The 26,299-nt window shown below is 43.2% G+C and overlaps 1 protein-coding gene across 1 annotated transcript in view; it reads right to left on the bottom strand.

Annotated features, from left to right (window-relative positions):
- The window catches only part of Ccbe1 (collagen and calcium binding EGF domains 1), a 63,764-nt gene that overhangs the window by 22,685 nt on the left and 14,780 nt on the right, over positions 1-26,299 (bottom strand). The window contains exon 2 of the mRNA XM_032885505.1: positions 785-919. Within this exon, the coding sequence (XP_032741396.1) occupies positions 785-919 (135 nt within the window). The remainder of the gene's footprint in view (positions 1-784; positions 920-26,299) is intronic.

Genomic DNA, 26,299 nt, shown 5'->3' with positions numbered 1-26,299 from the left:
GACACCTGACCTGGTTAGTGTGGAGGAAAACAGTGACTTGACCTCACACTCCACACGCGGGGGCGGGGGGGGGACGCAGAACCCAGCCCTGAGCTTCAGGCAGATGACAGCTTCCCAAATGCTCCCTAGTCAAGTTGCCAAAGACCTTACGCTGACAGGAGCTGAGGGGGCCGAGGAGAGCATGGCAATGTGGGCGTTCCCCTGGCACTACATACTGTCACCCAGAGGCTGCAGGTCTCAGCTGAAGCCACATGGCCGCGTCCCTGGGACTCCCTATCCCTTTTATCTGTGCTTTTATGTTTCTGATGTATTTTGTTTTATTCTTTGGTATCAAGAACTCTCTATGTAAACCTGGTTGTCCTTGAACTCAATATGTAGACTAGGCTGGCCTTGAACTAGGGATCTGCCTGCCTGTCTCCCAGTTTTGGATCGATTCTTGGCTTCTGATCTTTCATTCTTCTGTCTTACAGCATTCTAGGTTATGCAGGACATTGTCCCTCTTCTCCAGCCGTTCTCTCTCCCGTGTCCCTCTAGCTCTAACTCCCAGAGGCATCCTTGTAAACAATATGTTTTGATAAACATGATAAAAGAAAGCCACTGGGTGACTCACAGGCTAAAACCAAACAACACTCCATCCCGCAAGTACAAGGACTTCAGGGGAGGAATCACACATTGGAGTGGCTCCTCTGAACTGGTCCTACAGCTGCCACAAATCCACCAGAAAAAGAACTACCAGGACCCAGCATGTCCCTGGGAGCTGGACACGCATTCATTTCCTACGCACCCAGGCAGTATGGCTTCTCCCGCTTTTGGTGTCTCTCTCGGTCATATCGGTATCCTGGGTAGCACGTGCACAGCACACGGCCGAAGTTATCCGTGCATTGTTGTTCACAGGGAGCTTGGGCACAAATGTCATAATCTGGAAGAGAAGAGTGGATTCACATCAATCTCAGCATGAGGTGGGTGACTGAGCTGTAGCCTGGAACAGACTTTTGAGAGCTGCTCTTTGGTACAGGTTAAAATGTGAGGTGTGACTGGTGCCACAACGGATGATTTAATGCATGGCCTCTCCATGACTAACAGTGAATGTTACTAGAATTTTCTTTCCCAAGTCACCTCCTCAGCCTCCCGTTTTTATCCCTATCCAGAGTGTGGCCCGGTACCACAGCATCCGTGTGCTGCAGCATCCATGAGACCTGCTTTGTCTTTTCCTCCACATGTTACAGAGCGTGTACTCCTTCCGGAAGAGTGTAAAGACAGGCCAGGGCTGGTGACGGTTGCTATGAGAGGAAGGGCTTGGGGTCAGGCAGGCTCTGAGAAGTAGCATGGATACTTCTGAGCTGTGGAGACTTCTCAGAGCCTGTGTTTGAACAAGCAAGTGTTACAGGGGTACTCCCAGGAGGGTTGGTCCTGCACTCTGAGAAGAGGACTTGGACACATTTGAGTGGCTATAAATGTCTTACCAGCCTGCAGCCTGTGTAAATTCGAGTAGTTCTCTATTACCCAAGGAACTAGGGTATATGCTCCTCTGGGAACTGTTGAACTGGTGTTTAATGCATCTCTTGAAGGGCCTTTGGCTCTAAGTCAGTAGCTCGGGCTCAGCATTTGCTCCCAGCCAAGACTCAGCATCTCATTAATCACCTCTGCTTGCCTCACGTGCTGACAGATGCAGTCTCCTTGGATACAGAGAGAGCCTGGCTCTGCTCTGCTCAGCTCTGCTCTGGTATATATGAAGCCAAACAGGTGGGCTTGTCATCTCCTGATACAGGCTGGGTTAGCGTGACATGTCAGTCACATGATGACCTCAAGTTGCCCTTTCTGAGCATTCCTTCCCACAGGTGAGAGTCCAGGTCTGTTCTGCCCGCATAGAGGATGGCTGGCCTTGCCAACTGTGTGGTTATATAGAATTTTCTCAATGAAATTCCAGGTTCCTTTGGCTTGAGAGCAAGGTCTCAGGATGGCTGGTGAGTCATCCTTTCCAACCAGAGGTTACCGTCATTGGGTAGCAACCACAGAGAGGAGGAAAGACAAGATGGCCTGCCTGAAGAACTAGGTACCCTTGGCCTTGGTCAACTGTGGTACCCAGCAAGCCTTGCTGTGAGAAGCAACTGTGCCAATGTCCCCTTCTATTCCTGCTTCCCTGGGGTGTCACTTCCGCCCTCTTCCAGTGAGTCGTACTTCTCACATTCACCTCTGCATCTGCAATGGCCAGCTCACATCTTTCCTTAAAGCACTCCCTGTTGATTTCCAGTCACGCAAGAGGTGTGTTTAGCTTCTTTATCATCTCCGTGCACTCCTCGAACAACACACTTCTCACTCTCTCCATCTTGTCTGTGATTTCTTAGGAATCTTAGTTGAATGAGATGTTCCTGTTTGTAAAACACTAGCAATCTGAAAGCTGTTCTCTGCTGAGTTTAGGCATAAACTCTGACCGTTTATCTTTTGGGACCTTGTTTTACTCCCCCGGAATTAAGATAGCCCTAGATAACTCTGTTTTTGGGTTTTCCAGAATTAAGATAACCCTATGTTTTTGGGTTGCTATTGGTTTCAAACCTGTGTCACCTTCTTTTATCTGGGCTATGTTTTATCTTGGGTCTGTGGACATTTTTATTTTGGTAGTCACAAGCAACAGCCGTCCTCCAAAGTATGGGTTCAAGGTCCATGGGTCATGTTCTCTGAGTTCAGAGCAACAGTCCTTACCATCTAGTGCCCCAGAGGTCTAGGATCCATCCAGAGATACTGTCTTAGTCATGGCTACTATTGATGTCATGTAACACCATGTAATACTCCCAAATATTTGCCCGAGATTAAGTCACTAGATCTCAAATGAACAGAGACCCAGGCTTGGTGTTTGAACGGGCAATGCTTGAACATGAGTTGAATGCCCCTGTTTTAAGTTTTGGGCTCTTGCTGTCATCTGACTGTTTTTGAAGCCTGTGCTTCACTTTCTCAGAACTATCTCGGCCTCTCCTTGCCTACCCATGTCAGGGTCAGTGTTCTGTCTGTCTGATACAGAACAAGATCTGGGAGGGCAACCTCTTTAACAGTTAGCTAATTCGTTTCTTTCTGTTTTTGTGTTTGCATGTACATGTGAGTGGGGGTCCGTGGTCAATGTTGGATGTTTTTCTTGGGCACGCTCTCCCTCACTTATTGAAAGAGGTTCTCTCACTGAAACTGGAGGCTCCCCAAATCTGGAAGACTTGCTGTTCAATGAGTCCCAGGATTCCATTTACCTCTGTCTCTAAAAATTCTGCAGTTATAGATAGATCCCTGGGCATTTTAATGTGAGCACTGGGAATCCGAACACAGGTTCTCGTGGTTGTACCCTATGTATGTTATCAACTGAGTTACCCTTGGCCCCTTCTGTTTTGCTTACTTTTTTGGTAGGAAAGGGTTTATTTCATCTTATAGTTTCATATCACTGAGAGAAGTCAGAGTAGAAACTCAAGCAGGGCAGGGACAGAGCCGATGCAGTGACCATGGAGTACTGCTTACTGGCTTGTTCTTCTAGCTTTTGTAGTGATCTTGCGATTGACTATCTGTTTTGCTATGAAGTCAGTTGTCCCTAGCTTTTCCTGGTGCTGGTTAAGGCTTCATTTTCCCCATCTTGCTAAGCTTTTTTCCTACCCCGAGGTCTGTTCTCTAGCTTCTAATGTTTTGTTGCTGATGTCTGCTCTTCCGTTCCTTTTGATCTTGTGTATTTATGTCTTTCCCACTTTGTAGGTTTCTGAGGGGAGCAAAGGTAATGAATTTATTCAGCCCTTTCTGTTCGACGCTTGTTTTCACTGGGCCCACCCACTTTCAGTCACGAAGCTCCTATCTTTAAATTTTATCTCCTTTCTATCGTCTCAGCTCTGTTTCTCTTGGCATTATTCTAATTCAGCCCCAGAGTCTCTGGTGTAAACAGCTTAACTATAATTCTTCACCTTTAAATCCACTGTATGTAACACTGCTGGGCCATCCTCGAAAAGGCTGAGCTTTGTGCTGATCAACCCTTGCTCAACTAATCCAGGCTTTTTATGTATGTAAAGGATCCCTAATTTGAAAACTCGATTCTGAGGGCATGATGTTTTTGGAGCCTTTCAGATTTCCACATTAGGGATGCTCAAAAAGCAAGGCTGGGCAAATACTTCCTAGTCCAAAATCTCTGACGTATGAAGTATATCTGGCCTCCAGCATTTCAGAAGAGAGATGCTCAGCTTGCACTCATCAGGACTAAACCATTGTTCAGTTTTGCATCTGGGGTCTGACATTATAGCCCGTGAGACTTCCAAACTCCAGGGTCATTTATGAGTTTTTGTTTGTTTGGCTGATTTTGTTTTTTTAAAGATGGGGTTTCTCGGTCTGGAGAGATGGCTCAGCGGTTAAGAGCTCTGACTGCTCTTCCAGAGGTCCTGAGTTCAATTCCCAGCAACCACATGGTGGCTCACAACCATCTGTAAAGAGATCCGATGCCCTCTTCTGGTGTGTCTGAAGACAGCTACAGTGTACTTATATATAATAAATGAATAAATCTTTAAAAAAAACAAAAACAAAACAAAACAAAAAGATGGGATTTCTCTGTGTAACCCTGGATGTCCTGGGACTCACTTTGTAGATCAGGCTAGCCTCAAATTCACAGAGATCTGCCTGCCTCTGCCTCCTGAGTCCTGAGATTAAAGGTGTGCACCATCATGGCTTAGACATTCTTACTTTTGCTTTGTCCTGGGTTACAGTCATAACTCTTACTGTCACACAAGTTTTCACCTCTAATTAAGTCCAGCCAGCTCTTTCAGATTTACCTCAGTGCCGTACAGTTGATATTCTAAACAGCTTGCAAGTGACATTGGCAATGCCACGTCTTTCTTGGCCCTGATCATAGCCTAGTCTGACTCACCAATGCTCATAATGCTCTTCTCTTTCACTGAGACGTTCTGCCACCTTCCCTCACATGCCTGACTTGAACACTTACAGAGTGTTCTTATGGCTTTTGTTGTTTTAAGATAGGGTCTTGTTGTGTTATGTAGCCTAGGCTAGCCTTAGCTTAGGATTGATTTTCCATCCCAGCCTCTCCAGTGCTAGGATGACAAGCACTGTGTCATTTTCCCCAGCTTGATCTTGAGGTCTAGAAGTTCTCATTTCCTTTTTTGTAAAATACTGATAAGAAAACTACACACCCTCACATGACAGTGATCTCACAGTGAGATTAAATGCCACTTGAGGGACAGTGTCTGACTGGGTACAGTTATCCCTACTTTTCTGGCTTCTTGCTTTTAGTTCTTACTACTGTTTGGCTACCTGTCAGGGATGATGTGCCCTGGAATAAACAGTGCGATTCCCTCTCCAGCTGATGCTCAACTCATAACTGCTTAGCCGGGATGAATCTGCCCAACCACTGTGATATCACTTAGACTAGGAGTCAGCAAGCATTTTCTGGGAAGGGCTAGACCTTAGGTTTGCAGTCTTCTATTGTAGCCACTCAGCCTTACTGTGGCCGTGTAAAGAGGCCACAGGCAGTGCTTACGAGAATGACTAGATCCGGGCTTCAACAAAACTCCATTTCCAGAGTAAGGTGGCCAGATTAAATTGCTTGTAGGCGTGCTGCAGCTCACTGTCCTGGACTTCCCATTTTCCAAATGGGAAGCAGCTTAATACGTTTATTTTCCATCATCAGCAGGTTTGCTTAGAAATTCTCACCTCTTTTTGTTATCTATGGGATGGTTAATTTGGAAGTAAGCTTGGCAGAGCCACAGTACCCAAATATTTGCTTTGGTGGAAAGCCCTTCAAGAGAATGTATGTATTCTAAGTCAATGTCCAGTATGCAGTTCTCTGCGAGCTGGTGGTATTTTCCCTTCATTAAAGGAGATTAAGCCTTCCTATATGAAGCAGACCTGTGCCAACAATATAATCTACTTTATTCATATTTGACTGACTTAAAGGTTAATCTCATCCTAGGAATACACAGAAAGAGAGCTGCTGCACTAACACAGTCTGCCACGTTTACTGAATGCTTGCCGGTCTACCCAACTGGAGCATTCTCTCTGTGCTCTTAGAGCTGGCGTTTCTGTGGCTTCATGCTCTGCCAGCCTAGCTACCTCAACTCCCAAGTGAAGCATGCTCTTTCTAAGAAAAGGAAGAGAGATTCCATTGATTCCCTGCTGGGGCACTGGCTTCCTCGTGCCTGTGTCCCAGCCAAAGAAAGAAGTCACTGTATCCATAGACAACTGATTCTAAACACGAGGTGGAAATTGCTCTGCTATTCTGCATAAGCTAAGTGAATGTGTGTGGACAATAAGGGCCCTTGGTTATCTCATAGTGTTATCAAGACTGTGACCAGAGACTAAAGCCATCAGAAAACTATGTCGATTCAGGTAGGATCAATATGTTAGAAGCTTTAGGAATGAGGATTGGCAGCGCCTTGCCCATGTAAGGTGAGGCACCCTTGGTGAGGTGAGGAGTTTATTAGGCTTAGCAGTTGGAATGAAAGGCAGAGGGAAGTATGACCATGGAGCCAATAATGAAAATAAGGTTTATGGTTTTTCTGGGAATTCATTTCTTCTCTCATGAATAACCTTAGGCATCTATGTGCTGCCAACTTTATCACTTCCATATTGTGGCTCATAAGATGGGTTAACTTCACATCATAGCATTTAAGTGCTACTAATTTTATCACCATATTGTTTATATTCTAAATATCAAAGGAGAAATTTTAGCATCACTTTGTAGCCTCCTTGGGGACTTGTTTTAGGCTGCTTTTGCACAGTATCATTGTGCCATGTGTCATGGCCTTGGTACTTGAATATCAGATATCCAAATACTCAGTCAAATATTTATTCTAAGATGTTTCTGTGGGGGCTGTTTTGCCTTTGAGATAGGGTCGTACCCTGTAGCTCAGGAATTCCCTCTCTAGCCCAGGTGCCTTGAGGCAGCCCCTTTGCCCATGACCTCCAAGTCCAGTTCATTCTCTGTGTATTTTTAGGATGAGGTTTAACATAGTCAACTTAGTCAACTTTGAATAAATCAGATTATACTCCATGGTGAGGGTCAGTCTTCCTCAGTGGTTGGAGGGCTGGCTAACCTCATTGAAGAGGGATGCTGCTAATAACTTGTCTTTGGATTTGAACCATAACATGAAGTAGGTGACTCTCACTTGACATTTAGGCTTGCATCTCCACATGTTCATGAGTCAGTCTTATAGGACACAACTTAATTACAATTGATGTCTGTCTGTCTGTCTGTCCCTCCACACATACCACTGGTTAGCTCTGTGTCTAATCTGAAGTCCTGTCTGTGTACTTTGCCTCCCTTAGCAGTTCTCCTTCCGTTTTTGAGTCGTGGTCTCTCTTTGTCATCTAGGCTATCTCGGAACCCACTCTACCGCCCAAGTTTGCCTAGAACTTTTCAAAACAGAAGATTCAATTTCATTTGTTTTCTAATTATGCAACTGCATATGTGTCTGCATGGGGAATGTGCATATGAATTCAGGTGCCCACCGGTGGTCAAAGAGGGACATTAGATCTCCTGGAGCTGGAGTGACTGGTGGTTAAGAGCTGTCTGGTGTGGTTGTTTGCAATAAAATTCCAGTGCCCGGACAAAGCAGTCCACGCTTTTAACTGCTGACCCACCTCTCCAGCCCCTGACCTTTGACCTCTTGATCCTCCTGCCTTTGTCTCCCAAGTGCTGGGGCACCAGGCTATGCCATCAGACTTGGTTCTTTCTTTTTATTCTTGAGTGATAGAAACCTCTTTACAAATGACATCATTAGTAAAGGAAACAAATAACCACCACTATATTCCTGTAGATTAATAAGTAGATGTTAAAAGCTATTCTGGTGGGAAGCAATAGAACAAGGAGTTAGTTACACGCAACAGTATTGCGCCTATTTTCCCTGGCAATACGCTTGCTGTTTTTGGTGTTACCAATCAAGGGTGCTGTTGTCTTTAAGGTGAGGGAGGCTAGATTTTGGGCAAGGCATTTGAAACTTCAATGCTTACCATTTCAAGGAATGCTGGCTATATAGTATCCATATGTTTTTAATTAGATTAATCCATAATCTTTATTTACGATCTTAAGTTGACAGGCCTTAACCTAATTTCCTTTGCCATTTGCCAAGCTGCAACTTAAATGGTACAGCCGGTGGTCAAGAAGAGCTGAGGTCTGATGGAACTCTTCTGACTCTGGTTTTTCCTTCCACCTGGTTCTCACCCACAGAACCGACCAGGACAGAGCTCCTCAGCTCAGAGAGACCAAAGACATGAGAAATCACGTGTGGATCTATCCCTCTAACTGCTTCCCCATGGGTATGACTTTCATCCTTCTGTAAAAGATAGCAGTAAACAGAGAGATGATGGAGGCATTTTGTTCCACGAGATGATGCAATGGAATTAGCTTGTCTGGATTTCCAGGCTCCTAGAGCAGTGGTTCTCAACCTGTGGGTCACAACCCCTCTGGGGGTTGACCAACTCCTATCAGATATTTACATTGTAATTAGTAACAGTAGCAAAATTGCAGTTATGAAGTAGCTAACAAAAGTAATTTTAGGGTTGGGGGTCACTATAACTTGAGGAACTATATTAAAGGGTTGCAGCAGTAGGAAGGTTGAGAACCACTGCTCTAAAAGAGACACAGCTTCTAGAATAAGAGTGAAGAAAGCTATTTCATATACCCTACTCCCTGTCCCCACCTCAGCACAAGAACATGAACCCCTCGCTCTTCAAACAGTCTTCCATGTCAATACCTTGTCTGGAATATTTTGCAGTACTCCTCTGCTACTTACGCCCTTGGCAGCTTTCCTTGATTGATGACCTGGATCAAGTCTCTCTATCCTGAGCCTGCCTCTGTCCACTGATGCTCTGTGTTGTGTCTGCTGTGAACGTCTCTATAGTGATGTCTTTGTGGTACCCATGATGTTTCTAATAACGGCAGCAGGAACCACCACTCATCAAGTACTTTATAATAATCAGCCCCTGGCTTAAGTCCTTTGGATATGGCAAAATTCTTCAAATGCTTGTATGACTTGATAGTAAAACCTGACTGTAAAATCCAAGGCTTAGAAAGTAATTTGCCCGAGTTCTATTAAGTAGCACACAAAAACATAGTTAAAACCTGCTCAAATAGTGTTCAATGTGATCCACCTGCTGTCCCTTTACTCTGAAGCATGCGGCCAGAGGATCAGTCTATGCCTACCGCCTTTCTAATTTTAAGGCTGGGCTACGTATTTGGTTGGCATTATCAGAAATCATCTAAAGAGGTGGAAAATTCATGCACAAGAGCAGGTAGAGAGTTCAGGAAGAGGAACATGTTACAGCTAGTGCATGCAATGCCAGAGAAGAGTTTACAGCTTGCTAAGCATGGACCCAAAATCTAAGCACGTCAGTGACTCACACGGAGCACACCACAAAGAATCCAATCATCGGAAAGGAGAGTTACGGTTACATCCATAACGAGGCGCACATAATGTACACAGAGCTAACACATCCCAGATGCACACAAACTTTGTAGGCTCCAGTAATTAGTCATGCAAAGGGAAGATGAAATCATCTATTAAATTACATACCTTCTGGAATACACTGTCCAAGGACAAATTTATATCCTTTGCAGCATTTTTTCCTAAGAGACAAAACAGAAAAGCATCTTAGATGTGACGTTAGATTGTAAATAAGGTTATTTATAGTTACTGATATTAAATAAAATAACGTGCTCAAGAAAAGATATAGAGGTGGAGGATTTTTAATATAGTCTGAGGTTAAAAAGAAAAATATTAAAATCAGATGACCACATCTTCCAAATACCAGGATCTACCACATAATATATAAAACCAACCCTCTGGGTCCTACAACGTAGATTAATTGCCTCTGGAGGACAGTATAGTTTTAATGTATAATGGGAGGGCCGCAGACGAGATTAGATGAATCCTGAGGTATCACCTATCACAGCCACTTTTCTACTTTCCATCTAATCAAGTAAGCTGTCTGCTCAAGGAAAGCATCTGCATTCCAAATGACTACAAGACGAAGAGTTGCTAATAAATGCTTGTACAAATGGGACCCCTGTCCCCAAGAGACCATCAGAGACTCAACTCCCAGATGTCAGAACAGTCAAACCTCAAAGTAGCTCTTCTTTATGGTTCAAAGACATAAAGGAAAATACACTTGTAATCGATTAAAAAATTTTAGCAAAGAAAGAGAAACTCTTATGATTGTAAAGTCTAAGGCTGGCCAGATGACTCAGTGGGTTACAGTATTTGACACACAAGCCTGATGATATGAGTTCAATTCCTGAGTCCCACTGTGGAAGGAGAGAGCTGACTCCTGAAAGTTGTCTTTTGATCTCTACATGTGTGATATATTATGTGCCCCATTTCTACTCTCTAAAAATAGTACTACAACTACTACAACTATAACTACAACTACAACAACAACAACAACAACAACTACTACTACTACTACTACTACTACCACTACTGTTACCATTACTACTACTACTACTACTACTACAAAATTGAAATTATAAAACTATAAAACTTCTCTAAATATTAAAATAGAACTGTAGTAGAAATACTTAATGGTCAACTTATGCCACTGCCTTGGTGATTCAGCTCTGAGACACAAAGATAGATTTCAGATAGAAGAAAACAAGTGCTATCAGCAGTGGGAGGAGTCTCATGCCCTTCAACACCACTTCCCTCTCTTGCCAACTGTCTAAATGGGACCCATGGTACCTGTCCTGGTGGGCCTGGGATTTTCCAAGTAGCTCGTTGACCTATTTTTTTTTATTTGGATGATATCCTGAAATATTGGGAGAGACTGATCCCCAACTGCACATCTCTCTTCACCAAATGAAACTCTTGGTTAGAGAAGACCTTGGAGACCTCCAAACAACCCAGGCTATTGCCAAAGCTATCAGTTGCTCTCCACAGACAGCAAGGCCCTATTACTGAAGACAACACCTACACAACTCATCCAACACAGACAAGTCCCACTGCTACCTTCCTAGAACTTTCACCTCCATTGACTAATAATGTTCATGGTACTGAAAGGCACTCTGCATGCTACCCAAGGAGAAAGGTTGCCATTAACACAGCTACAAAACCATCGTTATACAATAGTGACCTCCTACAATATATGTGCTAAAAATATTGGTGGCTGAAGCAATGGCTTAGCGGTTAAGAGCACTGACTATTCTTCCAGAGGACCTGAATTCAATTCCCAGCAACCACATGGTGACTCACAACCATCTGTAATGAGGTCTGATGCCCTCTCCTGGTGTGTCTGAAGACAGCAGCAGCGTACTCACATACATAAAATAAATAAATACGTTTTAAAAAAAATAATGAGTAACCAACCAATATTTGATTTAATGCTCACTCCACGAGATGGTGTAGATATTTATTGGGACTTGTGTGGTTAAGAACCTGAAACTACATAGGTCAGGAACATATGGGGAAAACCAAATACTACTCCTCTGCTAAATAAAGCAATAAAAATGACTCCTACAACATTCTGCTATACTCATAGATCTGTGCTTTTGCTCAGCCCTCTCAGAGAAGCCGCTTCCTGAAGACACAGGGCCTACAATTAGATAATCTCTAGAGAATGAGAGGGTTGGAAACATTCAATTCTATATGGGGCATCTCCATCAAATCCTTTCCCTCAGGGTTCAAGGAACCATGTGAAAGGGGATGTGGGGGGAGTTGTACGAGCCAGAGGGAACAGGAGACACCCAGGGGTCAGGGCTTTCTAGACGCAGCAGGGCTTGGGGCACATGTGAACTCACGGAGACCATGGCAGCCTGCACAGGGCCTGCATGGGTCTGAACCACGTGGGGCTCTAGAGCTGAAAAGAGAAATGGATGCCTGCTCTTACTCCAAACTCAAAAAGCTATCTCTGATTTATAGCCACTTGCAAATGAAAATTAGTTTTCTCTGGGGAAACAAACTCTTAGGGGTAGACTCCATGTCCAGCAGTAGGTGGCTGACAGAAAACAAACTCCACAGATGTTCTTCGCCTCATTATGGTGTCCAGGGTGTTTGTTTTAACCTTACAGCTCATCTGCATGTACATCACAGCTTCTGCTTTGGGGTTTTTGTGGGATTCTTCAGTGTGCAAACCTGTGTGCATTTACATCTCTATGTAATTCTTCTGCTTTTTCCTTTGCTTCCTTTTCTTGTTTAGTTGTTGTGTCCTATTCTGATTTGTCTGCTTTGATTTATAATATTTTAATTTATTATGATTATCTTAAATGCTTGCTTGTTTTCTAAAGTGAGACAGAAAGGGCATAGATCTGGATGGGGGTGGGTAGGAACTAGGAGGAGTGGGCAGAGAGGAAATCGTAACCAGAATATATTGTTTGAAAAAAAATCCATTTTTTTTCTTTTTTTTAAAAAAATTACTGTGTGATATTTTTACTCTTGAAGGGAAATGTGGTGACTTTCACTTCTGTGTGCATATGTATGTGTGTGGATACATGGGTGCCACATTATATATGTGGGGGTCAGAGGACAACTTGTTTTCTATAAAAAGATAGAGAAACCGACCAGGGATATGTTTGGGTGTGCAGTCAGGTGTGGGGGAAAATGGTGCCTCTGTGGGCCCATGCTGAGGCATCCCTTCCCCCTGAGGGACCAGCCACATGATGCTATAATATAAAGTAGAGTTTATTCAGGACTTGGGAGTAGAGAGGGTAGAAAGGCAGAGAGAGGGGGGGAGGGAAGGAGGGAGGGAGAAAGGGGGGAGAGAGAGGGAAGAGAGGGGAGAGAGAGGGAGGTAGAGGGGGGGGGGAGAGAGAGGGAGGGAGGGAGGGAGGAGAGAGGGAGAGAGAACACGAGCAAAGTCCATTTTCTATAAAAAGACTTTAATATTGGCCAATTCGACTCACATGACTTGTCTGCCAAGTGAATTACTGTTTGGGGGAGATACTTCAGTAATCTCTTCTAAAAATATAGGAATGTTACAAGGTGCCTACTCTGTAAATCTTTGTAAAACTTATTACAAGTCATACAGAATCATATTTGTAAGAGACTCCGAAGTTGGGTTGGGGGTGGGGCCTCCTTTCAGCTCCTCCTGTGACATCTCTCCCAGGGAGGCCAGCTATGGGGGGCAACCTCACTTCAGAAGCACTCGAGCGAGCTTGTGCTCCTGTCTTTGTGAAAACAAATGCTGGGCTAGAGGATATGAGCACCTCTTCCAGAGGACTGGGTTCGAGTCCCAGTGTCTAGAAAGCAACTCACGACCAGCTATACATCCGGTTTCAGGGGATTCAATGCCCTTTTCTGGCCTCCAAAGACACCACACATTTACATGATGCACAAAGAAGGATGCAGGCAACACACACACACACACACACACACACACACACACACACACACACACACACACATACACACGAAAAGAAATGGTGTAAGGATGTCCTTGATGTCCTTGAAACAGATTTAAGCAGAAAGATAAATGGTCATCCTCCCCACCCATATATTTTTGCCTGTCCTGTCCTCCCAAGGTAGATGAACCTGACCCCTTCTTCAGCATATTTTTAGAAAGAAACCATCTACTCACTGAGTGAGCCACTAACTTTCCCCATTGAGTAGCATTGCATGTGGCTCCTCCTGTGAGAACCCGGCAGAGAGAGCTTGGCACTATAAGTAAGCATTTCTTTTTTCTATGGCAAGATCATGTGACTATGCTTCTTGTTTTGTAGGAGGGACCTTGAGAAGGGTTGAACACCTACTCTAGTACAATAAATAGGCTTGGGATAGCCCCCTTCCCCCAGTCTAAGCAGTTCCGTCAATGTAAACAGAGTACCCCAAGGTTTAAGCAGAAGTCCATTGACTCAGAAGTGCTTGAGGACCACTGACTCAAATGGTAACCCTTGCCATGATGTGGTAGGTTATGGGAGAGGGTTTTTCATTGCTTGTCTTTCATTAAGGGAAGTGGGGCTTTATAGAAACAGCAAATGGCCACCGATCTAGAAGCGTTCTAGTGACAGCTTACAATATCAGTATGGATGACATAACTAGGCACAATTTCCCAACCTCTCCAGCTAAAATCTCTCACTCCAAGGGAAGCCCATATGGAAGACATTAGCGTTAGGTGCTGACCAGAGAGTCCAACCTTGACATTTCTATGGAACTGAAACCCAGCCTAGTTTTCCACAGTTTAGAAAACAGTCTAAGCTTCCTGCAGCCAAAAGGAACACCGTCTTTATTGCACAATTCATTACAGCTTTACAGCCACGACCTGCTGAGACACTTGTAGCTGTTCTTTAGAATGCTCTGAGAGGAAAAGCAGAGTTCTGGATCACTCTGTGATCCATGAGAAAAGTTGGGTGGAAAAACATATGTTTTTGATGCTTAAATCTAACATCATCCAAGTATGAATTTTCTTCTTTCTACTTCTGTGTAAGTGCTACAGCTTAGGTATAGCTCCTAACACAGGTCATGTGTCCTAAGACACATGACAGACCTCATAATTCATGGTATCACCCTCATTCTCTCTCTTCATTCAAGACATTACTCTTGGGTACTTGTCTACATTTTGAGCTTTTGAAAGTTTTTTTTTCCTGGTCCCATTGTTTCCTTTGAGGGAAATTTGTGGGATGGATGGATGTGGTATTGTATGCATGTGTATATACACATGCATGCATGTATGGAGGCTAGACAGCATCAAGTGTCTTCCTTGATTGCACTCCATGTTACTTACATACATATGTACTTTTTAAATAAATAGGGTCTTACTGAACTTGGATGATCTCTAGGCATCTTCACGTCTCTGTCCTGCAGTGCTGGGGGGGATGGACACACACCGTAGTGCATAGCTTTTTCTTGGATAACTTTTTACAAGCCGGAATGACAGCCAAAGTGATTTGGTATGTTTCAAAAGACTCAAGAGAAGTTCTGAGTTTCAGGCTGGGTGCACACTACTCAAATACCAGCTTAAGTAATAACTAAGCTGTGCACTTTGAGTTTTTCTTCATTGCGTCACTGAGCCCAGCTCTCTGTCCCAGCGAAGAGGTGCTCAGATGTGAGGCCCCCTTCCTACTTTCCCCAGAATTCCTGGGAACGAATGACTATGTTGCATGTTAAATACCCACCAATCATTGATTGCAAGTTAAAAATAAGCGAAAGATTCTCAAGCATAGGAAAATAAACACTGGCTACATATATCACACCATGCCAAAGATTTCTTACAACACGATGTACATGTAAAAAAATTAAGATAGCCCAAGTGAAATCTTGTCGTGCAAGCCAGGCGCTTGTTAGATTGAACTCCAAACACTGCTGTGCAGTTTTTATCTTTAAGAAAAACAAACTGCGATGAGGAACGCTCGCGGGGACTCTGGAGAGGCAGCCCTTCTTAATCCACTTCATGTGTTCTAGCTGGGTTTCCAAAGGAGGATGCTTTTCTCGTTTCTTGGCAAGGGGAAGCGGTGATTAGATTGTTATTACACAGCGAGGGCAACATCTGCTAATCAAGAGGCCTAAGGATGGTGATTAGATTGTTATTACATAGAGAGGGCAACATCTGCTAATCAGGAAGGGTGGATGGTTCCCTTGGGTGTCCCTGGGAGTTAGGCACATGAATAAAGCTGTAAATAAAATCTATACAGTCAGAAATGTAGCCCATCAGTCAGGTGTAGGGGTGTGTGTGTGTGTGTGTGTGTGTGTGTGTGTGTGTGTGTGTGTGTACTCACTTTTAGAAGAGAAAAATGAAATTATAAGATGAAGATAAGTCCGCCAGGGAATTTTCTGGTCATTATATTATTAGCCTAGAACTCTTAGAAAAATCTACAGAGTCAGAAGACTAGAAAAGACCTTGAAGGGTCAAACAAGGTAGTAGATAAGTATTTAACCCCTTACTGTAACTTCTCCAAGATTTGCTTGGGGTTTCATAACTGCTCACTCACATTCCAGATACACAGATTTTCTGTTTAACGGGAGAACTGTGGGGTTTTTTTAAAAATAGCATTTGACAGTCCCCAGGGTCAGGCTCCTCTTAGCTGATGCAGAACGGAGTTAGGGGGTTCAGAGAAATCGAGTGACTTTCCCATTCTGGCTCTGTTGTTTAATGAGTTAAGGACGTGGCTTCACTTGCAGGACTTCAGCGTCCCCATGGACACACGTGGATGTATGTTATTGGCATCAGGGGACCCTTACAGAGATCATGGACAATATCACGATGTGCCCAGCACAGGTCTGGTTTTGGGGGCAGAGTAATGTTTATGCCAAAGCTTTATCATCTCAATAACAAACAGCAAAAGCAACTTCTCCCAGTTGCTCTCACCTTGGAACTCATCTTTTTTTCACTACCACCACCACCTCCTCCTCCTCCTCCTCCTCCTCTTCCTCCTCCCTTCCCCCCTCCCCTCCTCCTCCTCTTCCTCCTCCCTTCCCCCTCCCCTCCTCCTCCTCCTCTTCCTCTTCCTCCCTCCCCTCCTCTCCCTCCCTCTCACTTTCTCCTCCTCCCCTCCTCCTCCCCCTCCTCTTCCTCCTTCCTCCTCCTGTTCTTCCCTCCCCCTCCTCCTTCTCCTCCCTGTCCTCCTCCTCTTCCTCCTCCTGTTGGCAATAGATTCTCTTTCATACAATATATTCTGATTGTGGTTTACCCTCCCCCATTTCCTCTTGGGTCCACTGCACTTTCCCATGCACCCAAATCCACACCCTTTCTCTTCTCTCATTAGAACACAAATGGGTGTCTAAGGTAATATAGCAATGATGATGAAAAGACAGTAAAAACAAACAAACCCAAATCCTGAAAAACAAGCAGAAAAATCAAGAGTCAAGGAAAAAAAAAAGAGCAGGAAACACACACATAGGAAATTTATAAAAATAAAATCCGAAACCATAGTATGTAAGCAAAAGATCTGAAAGGACAAAAACCCTTCAAAAACGCCACTGAGTTCATTTTGCGCTGGTTCATCTGCTGCTGGGCATTGGGCCTGCCCTTAAATGTGGTTTGTATCCCCAGCGAGAGTCCATTAGAGACAGCTAACTTCGCCATTGCAAGCGGTTATCAGTTGGAGATAACTTCAGGGTTAGGGACTGGGACTTGTGTCTACTTTGTATCTCAGCACTGGGACCCCATCTGATTTAGATGTGTGTAGGCCCTGTGCATGCTGCCAGTCTCTGTGAGTTCTTATGTGCACCAGTCCTGCTGCGTCTGGAAGGCCCTGGTTCCCTGGTGTCTCCCATCTCCATTGGTGCCTTAAATCTTTCCGCCTCCTTCCCCACAGAATTTCCTGAGCCTTGCTGGGGGATGGGATGGAGCGATCCCAGTTAGGACTGAGTGTTCCGCTCGCTCACTCAGTCTCTGAACACTGTCCAGTTGTAGCTCTCTGTACTTGCTTCCATCTACTATGGAAGAAAGCTTCTCCAATGATGGCTGAGCAAGATGCTTACGAGTACAGAGTCATTTGATTGCTACGTTCCTTTAGCAGAGTGTGTACTGAATCTAGTAGTGTTTGGTTTTCCCTTAGGTCCCTGGTCTGTTTAGTCTCAGATTCTTGACCACACAAGCAGCATTGGATATGTGTCCCATGTCATCGAGTGGGGGCCTTAACTCAAATCAGATAGTGGTTGGTCACTCACACAATTGGAGCACTAGTGTATCATGCAGGCAGGCTACCGTTGTAGATCACAGGGGTTGTACTTGTTTACTTTTCTCCTCTGGTAGCACGCAGAGTACCTTCCCCTACCATGAACACCAGGTAGTAAGGGTGAAGGTTTTAGGTAGGTGGCGGCTCAACTTCTCTGTGTTCAACGAATTGTGTGGTTATTGTCTTATTGCCTTTAACAACTGGAACTCTACTTCAACTCATGGAGAATAGCGTGTGTGTGTGTGTGTGTGTATGTGTGTGTGTGTGTGTGCATGTGCATTCTCACATGCACACACACATACACCACACATATGCACACATGCACATACATATACCACACATACATACATACATACACACACACATATACCACACCACACATATACCACACACACACACACACACACACACACACACACACACACACAAACTAGGTTTTCACATGAGTATATTAAGTTTTCATACAACCTCTCAAATGGACCACCATTTTAGCAGTTCTTCCCCATCCCCACCTGCATTTCCTCCCTTACATTTTCCCTATTTCTCCCCATTTGATCATCTCATTACGAACCCTTCCTCCCATCGCACAGTTACTTAACAGGTAACATCCACACATAAGCAAATATACATCATATTTGTCTTTCTGGGTCTGTGTTATCTCGCTCAGGATAATTTTTTTCCTATCTCCATCCATTTGCTTGTATATTTCACAATTTCATTTTTAACAGCTGAGTAATATTTCATGATACAAATGTATCACATTTTCTTTATCTGTTCATCTGTGGATGAACATGTAGGCTGTTTCCAGTTTCCGGCTATGATAAACAGAGCAGCAGTGACTATGCTGAGTGTCTCTACGGTAGGATGAAGCATCCTTCGGATACATGACTGAGTAGTACAGCTGGATCCTGAAGTAGATCTATTCCCAGCTTCCCGAGGAACCGCCATGCCAATCTCCATACTGGTGTACAAGTTTGAATTCCTACCAGCACTAGATGTGTGTTCCCCTTACACAACATCCTCGCCAGCGTGAGTTGCCCTTTGTTTTTTTTTTTTTTTTTTTTTAATTAATCTTGGCCATTGTGACTGGTCTAAGACGGGATCTCAAAGTACTTATGAACTGCATTTCTCTGATGACTAAGGATGATGAACAATTCTTTAAGCACGTATCAGACATTTGAATTTATTCTTTTGAAAAGTCTCTGTTTTGATCTACACTGCTTTTAAATCGTATTGTTTTCTTGATGTCCAGTTGTTTGAGTACCTTATAAATTGTAGACATTAACCCTCTATCGGGAGTATAGTTGTAAAAATCTTTTTCCTCTCTGTAGCCTGCTGCTTTGCCCAAATGATGAGGCCCTTGACTGTACAGACGCTACTCAGTGCCATGAGATCTCATTTATTAGTCGTCGTTCTTAGTGCAATCAGCGTCTTGTTCAGAAAGCCGTTTCCTGTGCCAATAACTTCATGACTGATTTTTACTTTCTCTTCTGTCAGAATCAGTGTATCTGGTTTTATGTTGTCCTTGATCCAGTTAGGGTTGAGTTTTGTGCAGGGAGATTAAGGTATGGCTCTATTCATATTCTTCTACATACAGGCATCTAGTGTGGCCAGCACCATTTTTTGAAGCCTCTGTTTTTTGTTCCCCCAGTGTGTATTTCTGGCTTCTTTATCAAGAAAACAGGTGTGCATAGGGGCACAATTCTATTCTGTTGATCCCCTTCACTGTTTATATTTCAATTTCATTCTCTTTTTTATTACCATCATTCCGTAGTACAGCCTGAGATCAGGGATGGTGATCTCCAGCAGTTCTTCTATCATTCAGGATTGCTTTAGCTACCCTGGTGTGTGTGTGTGTGTGTGTGTGTGTGTGTGTGTGTGTGTGTGTGAAGCGGAAAATTGCCCTTTCAAGTCCTGTGAAGAATTGTGCTGGAATTTTGATGGGGATTGCATTGAATATGTTGATTGGTTTTGGCAGGAGCATCATTTTCACCAATTCCATTTCATACGAGCATAGGTCGTCTTTCCGTCTTCTGATAGCTTCTTCAGTGTCCTATTCAAGATCTTAAAGATTTTAGCATACACGTCTTTCACTTGCTCGCTTAGAGTTACTCCATGGTGTTTTACTATTTATTTATTTTGATGCCATTGTGAAAGGCGCTGTTTCCATGACTTCTCAGTCTATTTATCATTTGCTTACACTAAGTTACTGCTTTTCTGTCCTAATTTTGTAGCCTGCTTCTTTGCTAAAATTGTATATATCATCTGTAGACGCTTCCCAGTGAAGGTTTCAGGGTCGTTTATGAATACAATCTATCATCTGTACATAAGGATACTTTGACTTCTTCCATTCCCGTTTGTATCCCCCGATCTCCTTCTGTTGTCTTAGAATTTCATGTACTATGTGGAATGGGTATGGAGAGAGTATACATCTTTGACTTGTTCCTGATTTAAGTGGAATTGCTTGGAGTTTCTCTCCATTGAAATTGATGTTGGCTCTGGGCTTGATGTAAACTTTATTATATTGAGGTATGCCCCTGGTAACCCTACTCTCTCCAACTTTTATTATGAAGGAGTGTTGGATTTTATCAAAGGCCCTTTCTTAGTCTAATGAGATGATTGTGTGGTTTTGTCTTTCAGTGTGTTTATATGTATGACTTACAGATTTACGTATGTTGAATGATCCCTCAGCATTTCTAGGATGAAGGCTATTTGATTATGGTAGATGATCTTTTGATGTGTTCTTGGATTTGGTTTCCAATTATTTATTGAGATCTTTTTCATCTATGTTAATGAAGAAAATTGTTCTGTAATTTCCGTTCTTTGTTGGGTCTTTAGGTGGTTAAGGTATCAGGATAATTGTGGTCTCAAAAAGAATTGGCAATGTTCCTTCTTTTTCTAGTTTGTGGAATAATTTAAGAGTTATTGACATTAACCCTTCCTTGAGAGTCTGGAAGAACTCTGAGCTGAATGCTATTGGCATTGGGCTTTTTTAGAGGAGGTGGTAAGTCCTTAATTATTGCTTCTGTTTTAGTAGGGAGTATAAATTGCTTACCTAATCTTGATTCAACCTTGTAGGTAGTATATATCAGGAAATTTCCCTACTGCTTTTAACTTTTCCAATTTGGTGGAGTACAGGATTACAGGATTTTAAAACATGTCCTTATGATTTTCCCCTGAATTTCCTATGTTGCTATGTTTTCACTTCCAATGTTGTAAATTTGGATGTCCCCACCCCTGTGTGTGTGTGTGTGCATGCATGTGTGTGTGTGTGCATGTGTGTATGTGTGTGCATGCATGTGTGTGTGTGTGTGTGTGTGCATGTGTGTATGTGTGTGTTTTAATGGGAGAATGTAGATAATTGGTGTTAGTGTTATCAATAAGCAGGGTTGTTGATTCTCATCTTGTCATTCTGGTGTAAGTTATCCCCCAGTTCCTGATTTGCTGGTTTAGTGTTATTTATTCCTTATATTTTCTTGGTGTGGTTATGGAAGTTTCCTTCTAGTGCCATTTGTAGAGCAGGATTTGTAAACAGACTCTGCTTACGTTTGGGTTTATTATGAAACATTTTCTCTGTTATTACAGTTTTGCTGTATAGCAATTAGAAGTGGCATCTGTGGTCTCAGAGTTTGAAGAACATATGTCTAGGCCCTTGTGGCTATTACAGTCTCTATTGAAAACCAGATGTTATTCTAATAGATCTATCTTTATATGTTATTTTCTTTTTCCCTTCTAGCTTTTAACATTATTTCTTTGTACTGTTTTTAGTGTTTGGATTATTATGTGTCATGGGCTTTTCTTTTCTGACCCAGTCTATTTGCTGCGTATACCTTGATATCTTCTCCTTCTTTAGGTTAGAGAATTATTCTTTGATTTTTAAAAATGTTTTTTGTGCCTTTGACATATGGGTTTCTTCTCCTTCCTCTATCCTGATTATTCTTATATTTGTTCTTCCCCATCTTGAATTGTTTTCTGCACTTCATTCCGATGTGTTTTCTTGGATTTCATGAATTAATTTATTCACACCCCTTTAATGTCCTTAACATATGCATAATAGCCATTCTGAAGTCCTTGTCTTATACTTCTGCTATATTACATCTCTCAAGCCCTGCTACAGTAGGGTATTGGGTTCTGGTGGAGTTATATTGTCCTAAGATGTTATTATGTGTGTATTATGTATGTTTTTTTTATGATGTCTAAACATGTTCGTTTGGGATAATTGTAGTTCTGGGTGTTGGTGTCTGGCTCTCGTCTCTGTTGGGTGGGAATTCCATTCTTGATTTCTGTTGCCTTCTCTGGATCTTAGGAGAGTGTGTGTTTGGGTTTCCTGTTAAGTGATACTTCTGAGTCCCTGTCCTTGGTGGTCCCAGGTAGAAAGTGTCTTTAGGTATTGTATGTTTACAGGAAGGAATGGGGATGGGATAGAAGGGCTCAGTGCTGAGGATCTACAGGAAGGAGGAAAGCCAGGTATGCCATGAGGTTCTTTGGAGTCTCCAGGTAGTGAAGTCAGAAGACAGGTCCCTGCTGCTGGTCTGCTATAGTGTAGGCAATGAAACTGGGTAATCAGAAGACAGAAATGGAAGTGAAGATCGCCTACCTGATCCTCAGGGCAGAGTGAGTTTCCAGTGGGTTCCCAGGTAAGAGAGTGCCTGCATGTATTGGCTGACACAAAGGGATGGGGTAAAGGACAAAGGCTGGGGTCTGCCCTTAGGTTCCGAGGATCTCCAGGGAATGAAGGCAGAGAGGGAAGACAGGCTCATTCTAATGCTGCTATGAGACTAGAGATGAGACTGGGCAATTGAAGATAGGACAGGAAGGAGAGTGAAGGTCACCTACTTGATCCCCAGGCTGGCATGGCCAGCAGTCTCCCAGGTAATGAGTATCTCTGGGTATTGGTGCTTACCTATCTCCCACTTATTAAAGGCACATTTCTTGGTCCAAAACCAAAATGGAATGGAAGAAAGGAAGAAACTTCTGATTTCATTCAGGCAGCAAAGTATGAATTTTATCCACCCTCTTTGTCATAAATTCACCCCTAAATAATAATAAAAAGCAAACTTGCAAATTTGTATCCCCACTTAGGGGACCACTTTCCCTTGAAATCATAGGATGGATAGATCTAATTGATAAAAGGATGGGGGATAAAGGAGGATTACTTTCAAATGTGCTCATAACAGAGAAACAACCTCACCTATTCCATAGAACTTTAGCAAAGTTTACAATGCTCCCACCAGCTATTGAAGAAAACTGAGGCCAGAGGGCAGGTAAGGTCACTTGACCGTCTTCTGGGAAGTTTTATTCGTGTTCCCTCCCAAGCTCCAGGCACTTCATGAAACACCCTTTTCCCACCACTGCGAGAAATGCATTTATTTTGGAAAATTGTATTCAGAAATTCCAGACTTTGGGAGAGTAAACAAGAGAGCCTGGAGGAAGCCCCATTGGTAGGTGACACTACTGTCCGGGCTCAGGAATCCCAAGTGCTGAAGAATTCCTTTAGTCTACAATTTCCTTTCCAGGCAATGGCCACAGAGGAATGGCTTCAAAACTCAACAGAGATAGGACATCTTCACAGTTCCTCAGTCCTAAATGAAGAGAGATGAGCCCAAAATAAAACATACAAACAAACAAACAAAACAAAAACCTAAAAACGCACCAAAACGAAAACACAAGAGTTTGCATAATTTATGTTCCCCATGCCAACCAGGCTGTAGTGTAGCCTGAGAAGAAAGCATGTAAGCAACCTCTTGCCAGGGAGTGCACAGATGCGGGCTCCTTGGGGCTCATTTTTAAGGGCTCAGTGTTTTAAAGAGAGTTTGAATTTCTCTGTAAAGTTCCTTGAAGTGAGGAATGTTTTCCTTCTCCCTTTTAACCTTTTCCTTCTGTTGAAATCTTTACTGTGCTTTGCTTAGCTTCGTGCGAGCTACTGCGATTCCTTTCACACCAGAACCCTGAGAACAGAAGCAAATAAAATGATTCACTTCCCATCTGGGCATACTTGGCTCTGCCTTTTAACAGGACTTAACCAGAGAGTGCCGCTCCCAAGCCAGTGTCACAGTCTAGTGTTTCATTCTGCAATCGTTAAGCACAAACCCAGAGTGAAAACTAAGAATCACCCACAGCCTACTTATCTACTCATCTACACTTTAAGCTTGTGATTGCCAAGTCTTGACAACAAACATACAAGAATCATAATGAACCTGCTGGTGCGTGCATGACTACTCAAACTGAAGATCAAATGAGGACAGCGCTGCAGTGGTCCCTAAAAAAATATTGAGTAGAGTTACTGTGGGTCCCCCTCTTAAAAGAAGAGGAAGTAACTCACCCAATCTCAATGTCCTAAAGATGGGGACCTGAATGCCCACTGATGGGGAGATAAACAAGATGTTTTCTTCCCCCGCCCTCTCTCTCTCTCTCTCTCTCTCTCTCTCTCTCTCTCTCTCTCTCTCTCTCTCTCTCTCTCACACACACACACACACACACACACAGATTGAGAGGGGGGAGCTGAGAATTGGTCTTAACAAAGATACCCCCAACATATGACAACATGGATAAAACTTGAAGGGATTATGCTAAGTGAAAGGGAAAACAGAGCTCAGTAAGTTCTACTCAAATAATGAGCTCAGAGCCATCAAGTCTACTGCGTCCCCTTTCTACAGCCACAGAAACCAAAGTTCCTACTGGGTTTGTAAGTTCTCAGACGGAAGCCATGTTTCCCAGCCTCCCTTCCTACTTGAGGTGATGTTGTGACTTACACTTGGTTAACAGGATGCTGGAGGTTGTAAGGATTTTTGATTTACAAGTAGCATCCTTAAATGACAAGACATATGTTCTCTCTCTTCCCTTCTCAGCTTCCTCCAAGATGGGTGAGGGGGGTGTGACTGCGGTGGTAGAATGGGAAATCAGCACCAGCTCTGAGTGCTAATCTTGTCAACTTGACAGGACTTAGAACCACCTCTGAGCCAAGTCTCTGAGTCTGTGTGTGACCACATTTTCAGAAAGGTCTAACTAAATGAGATTGCTTCTGAATGCGCCTGGCATGGGTTGTGGTCTTAGATCAAGAGAAAAGGAAAGAATGTGCATAAATCTTTGATTCCTGGCTCTGGACATGATGTGACCAGCTACTTAATGCTCCTGACCATGGATTCCCTGCCAGACTGTACTGTACCCTCAGATCTGATCTTGTTACAGCAATGAGAGGATTAACTAATACACCGGGTGACAGGAAAATCAATACCCAAGGAAGCTGAGTCCAAGACACTTGGATCATCAAGAGAGCCGAGGACACCTGACAGTGTTGTGCAAGAGATGAAAAAAAAAATCCATCTTGTTCAAGATATTATTTTTGGTTTTGGTTACTGGAACATAACACACATTCAAAGCTGAAGTGACAGAACAAATTGGATCCATGGGAGAAAGGCTACTGAGGTGCAAGGTTAGTAAGCAAGAAGATGCCCAAAGAACATGTAGCCTTTATTTTGCTCCAGAGACAAATTACATAGGGCCTTTGAACCTTATAAACTGTCTGTCCTTGAAATGCCAGTGCCTGGACCCTTCCTTGTGAATTTTCCAAAGCTGAGGATGCTCTGCTCTGATGGGGCTGTGATCTTTACTTGCATCCCAGAACAGAACAGGTTGAGTTCTCTTGGCAACGAGGCTTTTTTTTTACACTTCACCATGAAAATGGGACATTTCTATCTTAGATCTTAGTACAAGAATGTGCAGATACAATTTGATAATTCAAGTTGCTACCCACTAGCTGGTCACTTGGAAATTAAATAAGGAAGTCAAAAGGTGATTATCTACCATGAAAAGACAGAGGAAGAGACTAAAGACCTACTTTTAGGCTAGGTAATTGTGACATGCCATCTCCTATCTCACATACACATACAATCCTGAAGGAAATAAAGTCTACCTGATATTAAGTCAGATCTAAGTCATTGGAGGGAGAACTTCATCCCAAAGTCAGACTTCACCTTTTAATTCACTTGCATGGGGGTGGGGAAGGGGGGGGGAGTAGACATCTATTTAAAGTCTGAACTTTATAACCAACAACTTAATATCAGAGTCAAAAACCAAAAAGTAGGTACTGAAGAGATGGCTCAGCAGTTAAAGAGTACTGGCTGTTCTTCCAGATGACCTGGGCTCAATTTCTAGAACCAACATGCCTGCTCACAAAGGGCTATAGACCCCAGTTTCAGGGGATCTGATGATCTGATGCCCTCTTCTGTCCTCTTTGGGTACTGTCTGAACATGGTGTAAATTACTGCATGCGTGCACCCCCCCCAACACTTAAACATATAAAACAAATTAAATTTCTTTTTAAAAACTGAGGAGTATTTTAAAAAGTAGGTTCAATTTGACCTAATTTAACCCACACTTAAGACCCTCGTATAAGGCAAACTATGGATTTTCCATAGGTTATTTAATTCTCACAGTCCTTCCTTATAGTTGAGAAAACAGTGGCCGATAGCACCTATCAGTAGTTGAGCTGGGACAAGAAGGAAGGCTGTTGGAGACCAGGGATCACCCCTGCTATGAGCTGGTGGTACAGGAGACAAAGAGATGATAATGATAGGGAACTGGTCCTTAGTGACAATCAATGGCAGAAATACTCATGTGTGGCAAGGGACAATAGCAGACAGAAACAAAAACATCCCAGCAGTCAATGCACAGGGAAGATCATTCATTCAATTTCAGGAGCCAGAGGAACTCAGGCACGTTGCCATTGCAGCC

Source organism: Rattus rattus, chromosome 15 (assembly GCF_011064425.1).
Source record: "Rattus rattus isolate New Zealand chromosome 15, Rrattus_CSIRO_v1, whole genome shotgun sequence".
In the NCBI taxonomy this organism is placed as follows: Eukaryota; Metazoa; Chordata; class Mammalia; order Rodentia; family Muridae; genus Rattus; species Rattus rattus.
The sequence above is the reverse complement of the archived record's forward strand: the minus strand, read 5'-3'. Positions and strand labels throughout refer to the sequence as shown.